General features: G+C 48.9%; 1 protein-coding gene across 2 annotated transcripts in view; it reads left to right on the top strand.

Annotated features, from left to right (window-relative positions):
• The window catches only part of LOC102451443 (leucine-rich repeat and fibronectin type III domain-containing protein 1-like protein), a 135,575-nt gene extending 119,912 nt beyond the window's left edge, over nucleotides 1–15,663 (top strand). For both annotated transcript variants that reach the window (XM_075915270.2, XM_075915271.2), the window contains one exon: nucleotides 14,939–15,663. In XM_075915270.2, coding sequence (XP_075771385.2) covers nucleotides 14,939–15,452 — 514 coding nt within the window. In that variant the 3' untranslated portion in view covers nucleotides 15,453–15,663. The remainder of the gene's footprint in view (nucleotides 1–14,938) is intronic.
• Nucleotides 15,664–18,015: the final 2,352 nt, after the last annotated feature.

Here is an 18,015-nt window from a genome sequence, read left to right as displayed (position 1 = left end):
TTCTGGAAGATCACCTATGCATTGTAGTTTTCTCAGGAAATCCGTAGTGTCACGAAGGTAACTGGGAGTGCTGGTGGCGTAGGGTCTGAGCAGAGAGTCCACATAGCCAGACAGTCCTTCAGTAAGAGTGCCAATGCCCGAGATGATGGGGCGTCCGGGATTTCCAGGTTTGTGGATCTTGGGTAATAGATAGAACAACCCTGGTCGGGGCTCTAAAGGTGTGTCGATTTGTTCCTGTGTTTGTTTGGGGAGTGTCCTGAGCAGATGGTGCAGTTTCTTAGTATATTCCTTAGTGGGATCTGAGGAAAGTGGCCTGTAGAATTTGGTATTGGAGAGTTGTCTGGCAGCCTCCTTTAGGTAGTCAGGCCTGTTCATGATGACAACAGCACCTCCTTTGTCAGCCTCTTTGATTATAATGTCAGAGTTGTTCCGGAGGCTGTGGATGGCATTGCGTTCTGCACGACTGAGGTTACCAGGCAAGCGATGCTGTTTTTCCACAATTTCTGCCTGTGCACGTCGGCGGAAGCATTCTATGTAGAGGTCCAGACTGCCATTTCGGCCCTCAGGAGGAGTCCATGTGGAGTCTGATCCTGGCCTGCATATTTATTCCTGCCTCTGGAAATTTCCACTACATGCATCTGACGAAGTGGGTCTTTGCCCACGAAAGCTTATGCTCCTACACTTCAGTTAGTCTATAAGGTGCCACAGGACTCCTCATCGCTTCTGCAGATTCAGACTAACACGGCTACCCCTCTGATACTTGACTTATGAGGGATGTTAGCATATGGTCATTTAAACGATTAACCAATAAGTCAGTAGCAGGTTTAAAACATACAAAAGGACATTTTTCTTCACACAGTGCACTGTTAACTTGTGGAACTCCTTGCCAGAGGATGTTGTGAAGGCCAGGACTTTAACAGCATTCAGAAAAGAACTAGATACCTTCATGGAGGTTAGGCCCATCAATACTTATTAGCCAGGATGCATAGGGATGGTGTCCCTAGACTGTTTGTCAGAGGCTGGGAATGGGTGACAGAGAAGGAATCACTGTTCTGTTTGTTCCTTCTGACATTGGCCACTTTCGGCAGACAGGATCCAAGGCTAGATGGACCTTTGGTCTGACCCAGCATGGACGCACTTCATCAAACATTTCCTAGCCCTGTGAAGAAAATAAACATTCTGCTATTGTCATGTCCTGATGTAGAACACAATTTTTTTTCCCCTGCATCATTTTTCGCGGCGCACGGGGAGAAAGGTGTAAACTCCAGCTTAGGTTCGACCTCACAAACGTCTTTACTCACCTCTGAGTAGATCAGCCCGAGAGGAATGCGTCTGGCAGCATTTCCTCAAAGGGCTGGTTCTTACAGGGACCGCAGCATGTGACTATCCGCCAGCTGGTATTGTTTATTCTCAGGGGAAACCTACCGCTGTGTTCTAGTCAAGTCAGGGGTTTGAAAAACGGAGAATGGCGTACTCCATGCTGAGGCATTTTAGTGTTTCGTTGCATGAGAAAAATAGTGGCGTAAAATCTGACCCTCAGACCATGAAGTCAATTACATATAATCAGTATAAAAACGTGGTTTCTTTCAGTAAGGCACTGGGCAGATTCTGGCCTAAGAAAAGCATAGTAATCTTAGACAAGGGAGCTGCTGGGATGAATTGTTTGGGCTATTGTTTGTATCGTATGTTACAATAATTAGGGAAAAGCCTGTTAGAATTGATGGAGTGCAGGTTAAAATTGCTGCTTGGATAAGCCTAAGTCACTTGTAATTAAGTATTCACTTCTTGTTTTCGTTAGGGATCTATTTTATGGTCAACGAGGAGCCCAGTGGCACCTTAAGGTGTGTCTACACGGCACCTGAAACTCGAAATAAGATACGCAAATTGTGTATCTTACTTCGAGTCTATTTCAAAAGAGCTTCTTTCATCATTTGGTGCTGCCTACACAGCGCCAGATTTCAAAAGAAAGCGCTATTTCAAAAGAAACCTCGTAGAATGAGGTTTACAGGGTTGACGAAATAGTGCGTCCGCTATATTTCGAAATAGCGGACATGTTCAAAAGATGTGGGGTGGTTGTTTTGGGATACCTCTGGTTCCCGAAATAACTTTGCTGTGTAGACTAACAAAAATATTTAGTGTCATGAGCTTCTGTGGGGAAAAACCCACTTCCACAGATGATGAGCTGGAACGCAAACAGAAACCAAGTATTTTATAACAGGGCGGGGAAAAGTACCTGTCAGTTGTAGGACCCATGCTAACGAGGTTGATGAAGTGGGCTGGAAGTGTCCCATTCCTAGCTTTTGATGTAATAATGCAGATGTTAAAGGCAGAGGAGGCTGGCTTTATAATGCGACATCCAGTTAATGCCTTTGTCCAAGCCCAGGGAAACAGTGTCAAATTTCAGATGAAGGTCAATTTCACTCACACTCTCTGTAATTGGCTGGTGAAATTCCTGGGTGAATTAAATGAAATTAATGGGTAGCAGGTTTAAAACTAATAAAAGAAAGTTCTTCTTCACACAGCGCGGAGTCAACCTGTGGAACTCCTTGCCAGAGGAGGCTGTGAAGGCTAGGACTATAATAGAGTTTAAAGAGAAGCTAGATAATTTCATGGAGGTTAGGTCCATAAAAGGCTATTAGCCAGGGGATAGAAATGGTGTCCCTGGCCTCTGTTTGTCAGAGGCTGGAGAGGGATGGCAAGAGACAAATCGCTTGATTATTGTCTTCAGTCCACCCTTTCTGGGGCACCTGGTGCTGGCCACTGTCGGCAGACAGGATACTGGGCTAGATGGACCTTTGGTCTGACCCAGTACGGCCGTTCTTATGTTCTTATGTCTGCTCTTAACTTCAGCTAAAGGGGGTGAGAGGATGGTTCTAAGCAGGTCTTGTATATATGAAACCAAATTCTTTGCCAAACGTTTCCTTTGGGATCCAAGAGTCATTTTACACCCTTCTTCATCTCCCATCCAGTTAGGAACGATGACATATTTGCATATTCAAATTATGCCTGGGGAACATTCTAAATCTTTGCACATCTATACGTGATTCACACAATCTCTTTCATGAGACAGTCTGTAAACTTTGAAATCGGATGACGCTCCTAGATGGTCTTGTTCCTAGACAAGAGCTCTGGGGGAAGAAATTTAAAAAACAAAAATGTGTTGGCATGTTCTTTTTGCATTTCACAGCCCAGCTCTCTGTTAACGGAGAGGCGCAGTCTGGTAACAAAGCTATAACTGAAATTATGTTTCAAATCGCAGTGCAGTGATTCCACGTACTAAAATATATTAATCTATCACACACTTCTTTCACAATGAAATGCATTTGCGGCTCATCTCCTGCAGCGAGTAACCAGCAACTAGCAATTCTTCATGGGAGCATTCAACTGAATTGACGGGTTGAATTCGGGAGGTGTGGTTGTCTGGCCAATGGCCATTGTGATTGTGCGGTTCCATCATTATTGCGGTGCAGCTATGTGGATTAGTGGGCAGAGCTGGATAATGAGAACTAGCAATCTCCAAAAGCCAAGCTAATCCTCGTTGCGTTTGTGGGGTCCGTCACTTAAGCACAGCATAGGCCCGATCGATGGAACTGAGATAATACGAACGGCCTGTGCCACAGGAGGGCGTAGGATAAATTAGGGGGTGCGTGAGGATGTAAAGAGGAGGGGACAAGCAGCAATGGGCTTGAATTGCAGCAAGGAAGGTGTAGGTGGGACATGAGGAAAAACACCAGAATAAATTGTCTAGGGAGGTTGTGGAATCTCCATCCCCGGAGATATTTAAGAGCAGGTTGGATGGACATCCATCAGGGATGATCTAGACCAGGGGTTCCCAACCATTCTCGGTCCCCGCGCCCCTCTGGCTTTTAGTAAACCTTCCCGTACCCCCTATTCAATATGAAAGGAACTAAATTCTAGACTCTAGAATCCACAACTTTTTTCACTCACACTACTACTTTTGGAATATTTCAGTTAGGATAATCTAGTTCAGTGGTGCCCAGCGTGGTGCCCACGGGTGCCATGGTGCCCGCCGGGCCATTTCTGTGCACCCGCCGAGTGATCGGGGCCGGCCCCGCCCCTGAGTGCACAGCGCCAGCCCCGGATGCACAGCCCATGTACCCCCGGGCATAAGGTGCATGGGCTGTGCCGACCCTGGGCACGCGGGACAGGAGTGGTGCCGGCCCTGCCCCCGGGCGAAAAGGTTGGGGACCATTGATCTAGTTATTTACCAAATATTCCCCGTACCCTCTTGACAAGCTTCTCGTACCCCCTGGGGGTGTGCGGACCTCAGGTTGGGAACCCCTGATCTAGACGGTGCTTGGTCCTGCTATGAGGGCACGGGACTGGAGTTGACAACCTATCAAGGTCCCTTCCCGTTCTAGGGTTCTATGAGTCTAACGACCTAGACTGGACTCTGTTCAGAGAGCGAGGGTGCTTGGACCTTCTTGCAGAACTCTGACTGAAAACACAAGCCCGCGTCTGCCGGGCCGTTCTGCAACCACCGGCAGGAGCTCCAGGATGTATCAAAAGTGTGGAGAAGAAAAGAACAGCTGGACGGGTCGGAGCAAAGGCCCATCCAACCCAGTGTCCTGTTGGCCGACAGCAGCCAACGCCGGCTGCCCCAGAGGGCGGGAACAGAACCGGGAACCATCCCGCGATCCTGCCCCCGTGGCCCATCCCCAGCCCCTGCCAGACAGAGGCTCCGGGCGCGTTGTTCCTACTTTGGGAAGGTGAGCAGTGTCGAACAGCCAGGGTAGGCCGAGACTGGCCATCGCCATGGCAACTGCCTTTTATCCTGAAATCATTCCAAGGAGTTTTTCCCCTTCTCCGTCTGTTCCTTCCTCCCTGCTCCTTCCCCTCCGTGGCGTGCCTTCCCGCCCTGGGTGCGTGTTGACACGTGTAAAGATATGAATTCGCACCCGTGCTCTGGAGGAGAAAAGGAGAGCAGCGTGAGGAATTTCTGTGGGAACAGAATCACGGAAAACTGGGAGGGGTCTGTAGATTGTTACAGCTCGCGCTCCCCCCGGCTTCTCCGAACAAGGGGGCCTATCCCCCTTTATTCGGCACTGGGGAAGCTGCATCTGGAGTATGGTGTCCGATTCTGGGCCCCCCGTTACAGCAGGACGTGGGCGCATTGGGGAGAGTCCGGCGGGGGGCAACCAAAACGATTCGGGGGCTGGAGCACGTGACCGCCGAGGAGAGGCCGAGGGATTGGGGCTTGTTCAGTCTGCAGACGAGGAGAGCGAGGGGGGATTTGAGAGCAGCCTGCAGCTCCCTGAACGGGGAGTCCAGAGAGGATGGCGAGAGGCTGTTCTCAGTGGGGCAGACGGCAGAACGAGAAGCAACGGTCTCAAATTGCAGTGGGGGGTTCTAGGTTGGAGATTAGAATCATAGAATCATAGGACTGGAAGGGACCTCGAGAGGTCATCGAGTCCAGCCCCCCGCCCTCAAGGCAGGATCAAGCTCCGTCTACACCATCCCTGACAGATGTCTATCTAACCTGTTCTTAAATATCTCCAGAGAGGGAGATTCCACCACCTCCCTTGGCAATTTATTCCAATATTTGACCACCCTGACAGTTAGGAATTTTTTCCTAATGTCCAATCTAAACCTCCCCTGCTGCACTTTAAGCCCATTACTCCTTGTCCTGTCCTCAGAAACCAAGAGGAACAAATTTTCTCCTTCCTCCTTGTGACACCCTTTTAGATATTTGAAAGCCGCTATCATGTCCCCCCTTAATCTTCTTTTTTCCAAACTAAACAAGCCCAGTTCATGAAGCCTGGCTTCATAGGTCATGTTCTCTAAACCTTTAATCATTCTTGTTGCTCTTCTCTGTACCCTTTCCAATTTCTCCACATCTTTCTTGAAATGTGGCGCCCAGAACTGGACACAGTACTCCAGCTGAGGCCTAACTAGTGCAGAGTAGAGCGGCAGAATGACTTCACGAGTTTTGCTTACAACACACCTGTTAATACAACCTAGAATCATATTTGCTTTTTTTGCAACAGCATCACACTGTTGACTCATATTCAACTTGTGGTCCACTATGACCCCTAGATCCCTTTCTGCCATGCTCCTTCCTAGACAGTCGCTTCCCATCTTGTATGTATGGAACTGATTGTTCCTTCCTAAGTGGAGCACTTTGCATTTCTCTCTATTAAACCTCATCCTGTTTACCTCCGACCATTTCTCTAACTTGCTAAGGTCATTCTGAATTATGTCCCTATCCTCCAAAGAAGTCGCAACCCCACCCAGTTTGGTATCATCTGCAAACTTAATAAGCGTACTCTCTATCCCAATATCTACATCATTGATGAAGATATTGAACAGTATGGGTCCCAAAACAGACCCTTGAGGAACTCCACTTGTTATCCCTTTCCAGCAGGATTTAGAACCGTTAACAACCACTCTCTGACTACGGTTATCCAGCCAATTATGCACCCACCTTATCGTGGCCCTATCTAAGTTATATTTGCCTAGTTTATCAATAAGAATATCATGCGAGACCGTATCAAATGCCTTACTAAAGTCTAGGTATATGACATCCACCGCTTCTCCCTTATCCACAAGGCTCGTTATCTTATCAAAGAAAGCTATCAGATTAGTTTGGCATGACTTGTTCTTCACAAACCCATGCTGGCTATTCCCTATCACTTTATTACCTTCCAAGTGTTTGCATATGATTTCCTTAATTACCTGCTCCATTATCTTCCCTGGGACAGACGTTAAATTAGGACAAACTCTTTCCCTAGGCGGGCGGGGAAGCGCTGGGCTGGGTTCCCTAGGGAGGGGGTGGAATCTCCATCCCTAGGGGTGTTTAAGTCCCGACTTGACTAAGCCCTGGCTGGGCTGATTGAGTCGGGGTTGGTCCTGCCTTGGGCAGGGGGCTGGACCCGATGCCTCTTGAGATCTGTGCCTCGGGATTCTAGGATTCTCTGATTCTAACACCCTGTTCTTCATCCAAGCGCTAATCACAGCCCAGCCCTACAAGTACCGGCCGCTGGAACGTAGCAGAAGGGTCTGTGATGTGGTACTCCGTATTCTTTATGGAAATATGCTCATGAATATGCATAACTGGAAGATGCTTTGTACCAAAACATCCTGTAACATGGCATTTACAAAGTGATCATCTGCTGAAGGCGTCTCTTCTGCTGGCGTGACTGGCCCCTTCCCGGGTTTGAAGTTGGAAATATGGAGTAGACATGTGTTTTGTAATCGAAATATGCTAATTGAGAGCCACTAGGCGCCTGCTCAGCCCCTCTCTCCCCCAACTCCCTGCCCCCCAGGTCACCACCCAGACCCTCAACACACACACACCCCCGTTGCTCTCCCAGTCACAACTATCTCCCGGACCCTGTCCCCCCTCCTACGCCCCTCACCCCGGCCACAATCCTCTCCTGAGCCCATGCCTCCTTCTGGACCCTGCACCCCAACCCTCTGCCCCATGTCACAATCTCCCTTCAGCACCCAACCTCCATCCCAGACCCCACCCTGCACCCCAAACCCCACCTCAGTCTCCCTTCTGCACCCAACCTCCATCCCAGACCCCACCCTGCACCCCAAACCCCTACCTCAGTCTCCCTTCTGCACCCAACCTCCATCCCAGACCCAGCCCTGCACCCCAAGCCCCTACCTCAGTCTCCCTTCTGCACCCAACCTCCATCCCAGACCCCACCCTGCACCCCAAACCCCTACCTCAGTCTCCCTTCTGCACCCAGCCTCCATCCCAGACCCCACCCTGCACCCCAAACCCCTACCTCAGTCTCCCTTCTGCACCCAGCCTCCATCCCAGACCCCACCCTGCACCCCAAGCCCCTACCTCAATCTCCCTTCAGCACCCAACCTCCATCCCAGACCCCACCCTGCACCCCAAGCCCCTACCTCAATCTCCCTTCTGCACCCAGCCTCCATCCCAGACCCAGCCCTGCACCCCAAACCCCTACCTCAATCTCCCTTCTGCACCCAGCCTCCATCCCAGACCCAGCCCTGCACCCCAAACCCCTACCTCAATCTCCCTTCTGCACCCAACCTCCATCCCAGACCCCACCCTGCACCCCAAGCCCCTACCTCAATCTCCCTTCTGCACCCAACCTCCATCCCAGACCCCACCCTGCACCCCAAGCCCCTACCTCAATCTCCCTTCTGCACCCAGCCTCCATCCCAGACCCAGCCCTGCACCCCAAGCCCCTACCTCAGTCTCCCTTCTGCACCCAGCCTCCATCCCAGACCCCACCCTGCACCCCAAGCCCCTACCTCAATCTCTCTTCAGCACCCAACCTCCATCCCAGACCCCACCCTGCACCCCAAACCCCTACCTCAGACTCCCCCATCTGCACCCAACCTCCATCCCAGACCCCACCCTGCACCCCAAACCCCTACCTCAGACTCCCCATCTGCACCCAACCTCCATCCCAGACCCCACCCTGCACCCCAAACCCCTACCTCAATCTCCCTTCAGCACCCAACCTCCATCCCAGACCCCACCCTGCACCCCAAACCCCTACCTCAGACTCCCCCATCTGCACCCAACTTCCATCCCAGACCCCACCCTGCACCCCAAACCCCTGCCTCAGTCTCCCTTCTGCACCCAACCTCCATCCCAGACCCCACCCTGCACCCCAAACCCCTACCTCAGTCTCCCTTCTGCACCCAACCTCCATCCCAGACCCCACCCTGCACCCCAAACCCCTACCTCAGTCTCCCTTCTGCACCCAACCTCCATCCCAGCCCCCACCCTGCACCCCAAACCCCTACCTCAGTCTCCCTTCTGCACCCAACCTCCATCCCAGACCCCACCCTGCACCCCAAGCCCCTACCTCAATCTCCCTTCTGTATTTAGCCTCCATCCCAGACCCCGTTCCTGCTCCATAGAAAAGTGCGGCCCTTGATCACTTGCCAAAGCTGTGGAGAAATTGGAGAAGATCCAGAGAAGAGCAACACAAACGATGGAAGGTCTAGAGAACATGAGTTACAAGGGCAGACTGAAAGAATTGGGCTTGTTTAGTTTGGAAAAGAGATCGAGAGGGGACATGAGAGCGGTTTTCAAGTTCCTACAAGGATGTTCCAAGGAGGAGGGAGAAAAATTGCTCTCCTTGGCCTCTGAGGACAGGACAAGAAGCAATAGGCTTAGACTGCAGCCAGGGAGGTTTAGGTTGGACATGAGGAAAAACTTCCTACTTGTCCGGGTGGTGAAACATTGGAATAAGTTGCCTGGGGAGTTTGTGCAATCTCCATCTCTGGAGATATTTCAGAGCAGGTTGGACAGACGCCTGCCAGGGATAATCTAGCTGGTGCTTGGTCCTGCCGTGAGGTCTGAGGATGGGACTTGATGACTCTCGAGGTCCCTTCCAGTTCTAGGAGTTTATGCAGAAGCAAGTCAGGATTATTTCACTTATGCTCCCGCGATGTAGGCTGTCGTGGGTACACACCGGTGTTTACAGATGCTGTGTGTGTTTAGGAGGGGGAAAAATTCCAATGTTCCTAAAGCCCTTCAGCCCTTTTGTGGGTTGTGTACATAGCAAGCATTCAGGGTCCAGGAGGCAAGTCTTCTATCGGACTTCAAATTACATTTGCATAAGTGTGCGTGCAATCAAGTGATGGGCAAAGTCTCCGGGGGTTTCACATTTGGAAATGCCTATTTATTAGAGGAAATGTTCTCGTTCTCCACTTTTTACGCTTAAAAGGCCTATTTGAGCAGCATGACAAAAGTCTCCGGGCTGCAGAGTACAGTACTTAGTGCACATTCCAGCTGCTTTCCTATGGCTTCGTCGAGGGGGGGGAAATCAATCAGACTTTTCACTCCCTGAATCGCAGTGGTGCGCCTTTATGAAGAGGAAGATGGATTTTTTTCCCGTATAGATTGGCTGTGCGATCTTGCAAGCGACTGTTGCTTTTGTCTGTGCCGTGTACAGCGCTTGTATTTTCGTAGACAGGGGTGCTTTGTGTAATGCTCCTTCGGTAAGACAAAAGAGGCTAAGACTCTAAGGCTAAAAGCAAAGCCAGTTTTAAAGGTAGCGCTCTGGGGGGGCTTTACAAGGAATCAATTGTATTTGAATTTAAAATTCTTGCGCGCTCGGCCTGCTTCTCAGCCATCCTGCGCTTTGGTCTGTTTCTTCCACCGGTGCCTCCCTGCTCTAATATTTCTCACCCACTTTCCAGCTGGTGTAGAGTCACAGTGGGACATAGAAGCGGCGAGGAGGGGGGACGTATGTTTTTTTCCTGCAAACTACAAAGTACATTTGGCTCGTGTTAGAAGCCAACGAGTTCAGATGCAACTCAACTTTGGAAGCCCCGGGGGCCACAGTGATATTCCCAGCACATGCCGAGGGCCTCAGCTTAAGTGTGGTTGCACAGACATGCAAATATATATGCAAATATATGCAAATTGCTTCTTTCACATTGAGGGGCATGAATACAAAGCTGAAGGCAAGACCACACAACACACAGGCCCCATCCTGTGTAAGTCAGTTCTGCTGATATTCCTAAAATGCAATAGTGACTCAATTTCCACCCCTGTGTCGGCACTTTTAATGAGCCCTTCTCAAAAGAAAACCGGACACCAGTGTTTTGGGTGTTGAGCTTGAAGCTCCAGCTGGTGCGTTTCTTGGGGAGATTTTACTCAGAAAACGTTTCCAAGCCGGAGTGCTCCAACCTGCGGCGGGCGGGTTGCTGAGCCAGGCTGGACACGAGAGGCTAAAAAGGGCAGGTGCAGGATTCCCAGCAGGGCTGATGTCTCCACGCAGGAGTCCATCGCGCCGAGTGGGACGGAGGCAGGGCTGCCCGGCCACGGCACCGGACCCAAACGTGGCCAGTGGGAGCCAGTCAGCCCCTCTCTGGCTCTGCCCACAAGGCTAAGCAGCCAGCATTTCCCACAATGCATTGGTTCTCCCAGCACCTCCTCCCTGGGGGGTAAAAACGCTGACACCCTGCACCTGTCTGCTCCACCCAGCCCGTCCACTTGCGTCTTTCAAAGCTCACCCCCTTAGGAGATTCCTTCCCCGTTGTGGAGCATGTTCCCAGGAGAGGCCACGTTCAGCGTAGCCCACGCGTGGGCCGACGGTTGAGCCCCATGTAAATCCCAACCACCTCACAGGCCGTAGCCCTGCCCTGGAGGAACAATTCAACAGCAGCTGTCCTTTCGAAACGACTAGCATGCACAGCGCTTCCCCTCCCTGCGTGGTTGTTGCTGTTGCCTAGAGAATGGCGGGTGTGTTGCCTAGGTTTGTTCTCGTAGTACAGCACGTGGCGCCAAGACCGGTGGTTGGAGAAGGAGGGTTTGTACGTCTCGTTAGCCAGACGCCCAGCAAAGCAGGTAGCTGAAGGAGCACTCTGCTGGCTTCTGCGGGAGAGGAGGCGGGATCTTCGGTTCTCTGCCATCAGTACCTCATTTCCATAGCAGCTGTGTGCTCTCGGGTCACCTGCCTGAAAGCCAGGGAGAGCCTGAGGGAGGTGGGGCCCTATTTATATATTAACTGTGTCTTGTTGGAGTATAACGTGGCTAAGTCATAGAACCCTAGAATGGGAGAGGTCATTGAGTCCCGTCCCCTGCCCCTCCCTTTTTTTGTAGAGCAAAAAAAAAAAAAGGCCTGTCCCTTTAAGAAACACGAGATGCACATTTCCATACTTTTTGGCCTCTACAGGCTCCCGCACTGAGGGGGGACGGGAAGAGCCACATGTGGCTCATGAGCTGCAGGTTGGCCATGGCTGGTCTAGATCATCCCCGATCCTTGTCCATCCAACCTGCTCTTCGGTATCTCCAGGGATGGAGATTCCACAACCTCCCCAAGCAATTTATTCCGGTGTTTCACCACCCTGCCAGGCAGGAAGCTTTTCCTCATGTCCAACCTCACCCTCCCTTGCTGCCAGTGAAGCCAGTTGTCAGACTTGGGGCTGATATCTTGCCGATGACTGTGTGGGGGGCAGGGCCTGGATGAGAGCGGGGTTGCCGACCAACCTGGGTGGTGGCCGAGGTTGGGCGGGAGGTGCTGGGCCGTGTCGAGACGCAAGGAGAAATCTGTGTGTGCGCTTAGTTTGTTGCAAGTATTATTTCCCCAGAAATAGAGGGTGAGGGGGCGGGGGCTTTGGCACCAGCTTTGTTTCAGGAATTAAGGGGGGGTGTTGGCACACAACAGAGCCCTTCGCCCGAGCACCCTCCGTGAGTCTTGGGCAGCGAGTGAATGAGGGGGAAAGCCAGAACCACCGTCCCCACACTAGCGGGCAAAACGTTCAGCATGGGGAACGGAGGCGAAAAGGAAAGAGAGGAGGGGCTGAATGGGACGGAGCAGAGAAGGAGACTCAGATGGGTCTGTGGCTTTGATACGAGCTTCCTTTTCGTGGGGATGTATGTGTGGGTGGGTGGGGTGTGGTGGGGGAAGGTGATTATTCCATCGTAAGGAGGCTCTGTCAAAACAAGGAGGGTGCTCAGAGAATTCTGAGGCGGGAAGAGCCCTCAGGAGGCATCGAGTCCACTCCCCCCCCCCCGCCCAAAGTAGGACCCATCCCGACTCAACCAGGTCGACACGAAAGGGGAAGGTCAAATTAAGATATGCAACTCCAGCGATGTTAATTACGTCGCCGGAATCTACGTACCTTCATTTGAGTTTCCTCGCTGTCCCCACAGCGGGAGGTCGACAGGAGCAAACACTCACATCGGCTTCCCTTACTCCTCAGAGGAGCACCAGCTGCTGATGAGGGCCCCTCTGAGTTCAATTAGGCAGGTCTTTACTAGACCCACTAAATCAAGCTCCAGAAGATCAATCGTAGCAGCGGGTTCGTCCCCCAAGTGAAGACAATAACCTCAGTGTTGATATTGTGGTGCAGTAAGCAAATGAATAACCATTCAGTACAATCTGACATGTGTTTAATCAATTTAGAGAAATTGGATTTCATAGAATAAATTCTTAGGAAGAATTTGATGTTTTTACATCCAGTGATCATCTAACTTTAATTAGCCACACATGCATGCTATAAATTAATAGATCAATAAATATTTAATAGTGATGTGTCGATATTGATCATTGAAACACGATAAGAGAGCGTGAAAAAGCCAGTGGTGTAAGCTTCCTTTTGTTTTTTAATCGAGCAACATATGAATTAAAAGAAATCATTCTCATTTATTATTAAGAAAGGGGTAAAATGCCCGAGATGAAAGAGATGAACGCTCATCCTCGAGGCAGAAGTGACATGTTGTCAGCTCAATATAGCAAACGTGACGCGTGTTTTACGGCCGCTGCATGAAAAGCAGTGTGATTGAGCTGCGATATGCGTGCTTTTTCCCTCTTTGTGTGCAGTTCAGTCTGCAGCAAGGGAGGGATGCCTGGTTTTAAAATCTGGATTTTGGTTTAACTCTATGAATTCTTGTCAGCCGTATTCTACCTTGGGGCAGCCGCAGTCTTCTGAACTGGCTTGTTCCGGTTGATTTCAGAATCAGGGCTGATCTACACTAGGAGTTTAGGTCGAGGGATTACATTTGGTGTGAGATCGAATTGGGAATGAAGGAGTCTACACTACGCTGGCCCTTTTAAAATCAACCTGTTCTCCACCTGAAGGAGAACATTCGTGCCTCGAATTCAGGGCAGTGTAAACTCTGCGGCCACGTCTACACGGCACCCTTCGCTCGGAATAAGCTATGCAATTTGAGCTACGCAACTTACGTAGCTTATGTCGAGTGTCTTTCAAAATAATATATTTCGTAATTTGGCGCTGTCTACACGGTGCCAAATGCCGACGTACACCTCTATTCCGAAATGTCCCTTAATCCTCATGGGACGAAGTTTTCAGGGACGCCGGACTAGCACGCCTGTTATTTCGAAAGCGATTGTGAAATAACGGGTGCGCTGTCAAGACGTGGAGTAGCCATTTCCAGATCCCAGAAGTATCCCAAAATAGCACCCCAGTGCGGATGTACCCTTTGTGTTGTGATTCCGACTTACAGATTGTATTTTTCCAAACGACAGTGTTATTTGTATTATATTAATTTTTAAAACAACAAATCGTCCTGTAGCACTTTATAGACTAACAAAACATGGAGATGGGATCATGAGCTTTCTTGGGCACAGCCCACTTCTTCAGATGACCAGAGCTTTGAGTTTAGGATGTGCAGACCCAAAATAAATCGGAGCGGGGAAGGGGAAAAAAAGGAGGGGGTGGGAGACAGAGAGCAGAGGGTATGGAAAATCAAAGTCAGTGTTATAACTGGGAACTCCATCAAGGGTGTTTTAGTCTTCATCCCTGTAAACTCGTGTCATTCTCGCTAGGTTTTAACAGAAAAGGGCGATCGTCAGTTGCGTTTCCAGTAGCGTTGCCTTCTAGTTTTCAACCTTACGCATTGACGTAGCTGTGCTAAAACAGAGCAGTACTCCAAATTTCTCCATTTTACCTCTTTTCTGTCAGATTTCTTGAGGAGCAACCCTATTCCAAGTTCATTCTATTTGATTCAGTGGCTATCAGGATGGGCACGGAGGGTGTCCCTAGCCTCTGTTTGTCAGAAGCTGGGAACGGGCGATAGGGGAGGGATCGCTGGATGTTTCCCGGTTCTGTTCGTTCCTTCTGGGGCATCTGGCGTTGGCCACTGTGGGCAGACAGGACGCGGGGCTAGATGGACCTTTGGGTCTGACCCAGTCTGGCCGTTATGTTCTTTTTTTAAAAAAAAAAAAAAGAGAAATTATATTTAAAGTTCACTGTCAAGTAATCTTTACATTAACATCCGATCGCTGTGGGTTAGTTGCTATGCACCGGAACTCCGCAAGTGCCAATTCCTTGTAGTGTTTCTCCAATAATGGGAGAGCACAGATATATGGTCCATGCCACAGGGTTACCTTAGGGTCCATGCCAAAGAGGGCAGGGTCCCTCTGTGGACCAGAATCTTTTGACCCAGCAAAGCACTTTTTCATGGCACGCTGCCTTTCAGGGGGTTTATGTGATCTATTTTGCCTTTCAGGATGATCCCGGCCGTCAGCAAATCCTTCTTCCTGACCGATCTGGTGGCAGGCCGGGAGTACGACCTCTGTGTCCTCGCAGTGTACGACGACGGGTTGACTTCTCTCACGGCCACCCGGGCGATCGGGTGCGTGCAGTTCACCACGCACGAAGAATACAAGCACTGCCGCTCTCTACGGGCCCAGTTCCTCGGCGGGACCATGATCATCATCATCGGCGGGATCATCGTGGCTTCGGTCCTCGTTTTCATCTTCATTCTTCTCATGAAGTACAAAGTCTACAACAATCCCCAGAAAAATAAAGCCACCAAGGTGAGCAACGTCTGCTCGCAGACCAACGGCTGTCAGAGCGGGTCCCTGGCCCGGTCGGCTTCCCGACTCGCCGAGGGACGGGAAAGTTTGCATCCAGAATGCCCAGGAACGGCCCTCAAAGGCAAAACGGTGGTGGATTTGGATTGTGAACGAGCGACTCTTACCGACCCCCCCTTTTTAACGACTGAAGTATTCTCTCACTAGCAATGTGGCCACGCCGGACACGCACCACATGAGCCCAGGCGACATCACTGGCAACCTTTTAACACGCGGGGTTGTATTTTAAGCTTTCACGACTCTTGTCTATTTTTAAGATCAGATGGTTTAAAATATTTTTTTAATCTGTAAAACGGTTCCTGCATTCTTAACTATTTTTGTTCCAATATATTAAATATAAAGTGTGTGATTTGCAAAATTTTTTTTTTTACTGTTTCTTTTATAGCCTACATCTCTGGTTTTGAATCGGAAGCATAAGTATCGCCCGACTAGCTTTGTCTTTGCTACCGAGCTGTTAATGAGCAATGAAATGTTATAAAAAGTTCTCCGCTTGTTCACCCCGAGATGTTCCTCAGTCTGTGTTGCGTTGTGTACATGTCATCTGCAAAACCACACGCAAAAGGTTCTTCTGTGGACAAAATACTACTCCAGATACGACAAAGGAAATTGAAGGATTTTAACATTGTCTCACAATTCTGCGTCGGTACAGAATTGTTGGCACATGCTATTTGCTTTGTAAAGGCTGGTGATATCCAAGACTGTGCCTTCCACACCCTTCTCTTGCTTTTCAGTTAGATTTAGCTCAATATAGACAGCGAGAAATCTCCAGTTTTGTCCTTCCGAATTTAAGTCTTCAGAAAACCACTGAACTTAGAAATTGTGTGTTGTGCGCAATTTTGCCACAACGCAAACTGTGTCTTAATCTCCCACTCTCAAATTGTGCCAAGTCTGAGTTAATCGCGCTCTTTCTGATCTGTTTTTTAGAGTGAGGACCCAGAAATTAAACTCACCTCTTCCAAGGGGCATCTTCAGATAACATTTCTAACCCATTTCTTCTTTCTGTAGTACTGCATGACACATAACGCCTTGGCCCACAGCTGGGACATGTCAATGTTTATGTGCCATTCATTTTAACAGATCATAATTAAGAATTATTTTTTTTCTTTGTTTAAAGAGGTACTGTCGGGTCAAAATGGGTCCCAAATTTAGGATTTGGTAATGATCTTCTACAAAACCTAAGAGCAATCCAGGAGGTTTTTTTTTAAATGATTGTCATAACTAACAGTATTCCTCCACACTGTTCTAGCATGTGAATTTGAAAGCAAACCTACTTTAAAAAAAAAAGAAATCCTATCTAAATAAAACTGACTAGTCTCTTTCTTGTGGTCCAAATGGAAAGAAATGATATGAAGGGGGGGAAAGTAACAAGAAGGAAGGACGGAGATGACTTGAAAAGTAACAGGTTCATTTCCAAAAGGAAACAGTTGGAATCCTAAAGAGAAGTGTGCTGTGATTTAAGAAGAAAAGGCAATACTTGTTCTAACCTTTCCCCAACCAGCCACATTTTTCTGCTTGGATCTGAAAGCATGGGCCAGGCAAAAATATACAGTGGACAGCTTAAAAGCTGGGTTCTTGCACAACATTAAAATATGATCCTTTATTCCTCCCTGGGTCCTAAATAGAAGTGCTCAAAAACTAATTTTTTTCACATACACGTGTGAATTGCCACAGTTGCAGGACTCTTTAAAATGTCCGGTCGACAGAGTTTATTTGAAAAAAAAAACTTAAAAAAAAAAAAAGTTTGATCTGAGGAAGTGGGCCTGGCCCATGAAAGCTCATCGCCTAATAAACCATCTTGTTAGTCTTTAAAGTGCTCCATAGTCCTGTTTTTTGTTTCAGCTACACCAGACTAACACGGCTACATTTCTATCACTATTAAAAAAAAATAGTCGCTCTGGAGCACCTTGGAGACTAAGGTGAGCTTTTGTGGGCAAAACCCACTTCCTCGGGTAAGTGGAGCAAAAGGGACAGGAACCCCAAATTTAAAGCAGAAAAAGAAGGGGGGACAAACTTTGTCAGTTAGAGAGCCTGTGCTATATGAGGCTGTCTCTCTCTTCCTGTCTCTCTCTCTCTCTGTAACAAAAGACAGGACTATGCAGCACTTTAAAGACTAACAAGATGGTTTATTAAGTGATGAGCTTTCGTGGGCCAGACCCACTTCCTCAGATCAATATGTGGAAGAAAATCGGCACAACCATATATACCAAAGTGATACAATCAAAAAAAAAAGTGAACGCATGTGAAATTGACAAATCAAATTTTAGAACAGAGTGGGGGTGAGGGAGGAAGGTAAGTTTCTGTGAGGTAATGATGTTAGGGGTGATAATTGGGGAAGCTATCTTTGTAATGGGTGAGATAATTAGAGTCTTTGTTTAAACCCATACATAAAGTGTCACATTTAAGCATGAATGACAGTTCTGAAGCTTCTCGTTGAAGTCTGGAGTTAGTCTCTTTGAAGCAATATGCATGTTTTAAGGTCATTAAGTGAATGATCAGTCTGGCTGAAATGACAGGCAACAGCTTTCTCTCTGAGAGAGAGTCGTATGTCTGTTTTGTGGGCATTGATTCTTTGGTGACGTGTCTGAGACGTTTGTCCAGTGTACATAGCAGACAGACACTGTCGGCACATGATAGCATAAATTATATTTCTGGATGCGCAGGAATATGTGTTCTGGATCTTGTAACTGGCATGGTTAGGTCCAATAATGGT

The sequence above is a fragment of the Pelodiscus sinensis genome, chromosome 18 (genome assembly GCF_052426305.1).
Source record: "Pelodiscus sinensis isolate ZL-2025 chromosome 18, ASM5242630v1, whole genome shotgun sequence".
NCBI lineage: Eukaryota > Metazoa > Chordata > Testudines > Trionychidae > Pelodiscus > Pelodiscus sinensis.
Note: the sequence above shows the minus strand (reverse complement) of the source record. Positions and strands in the feature narration are given on the sequence as shown.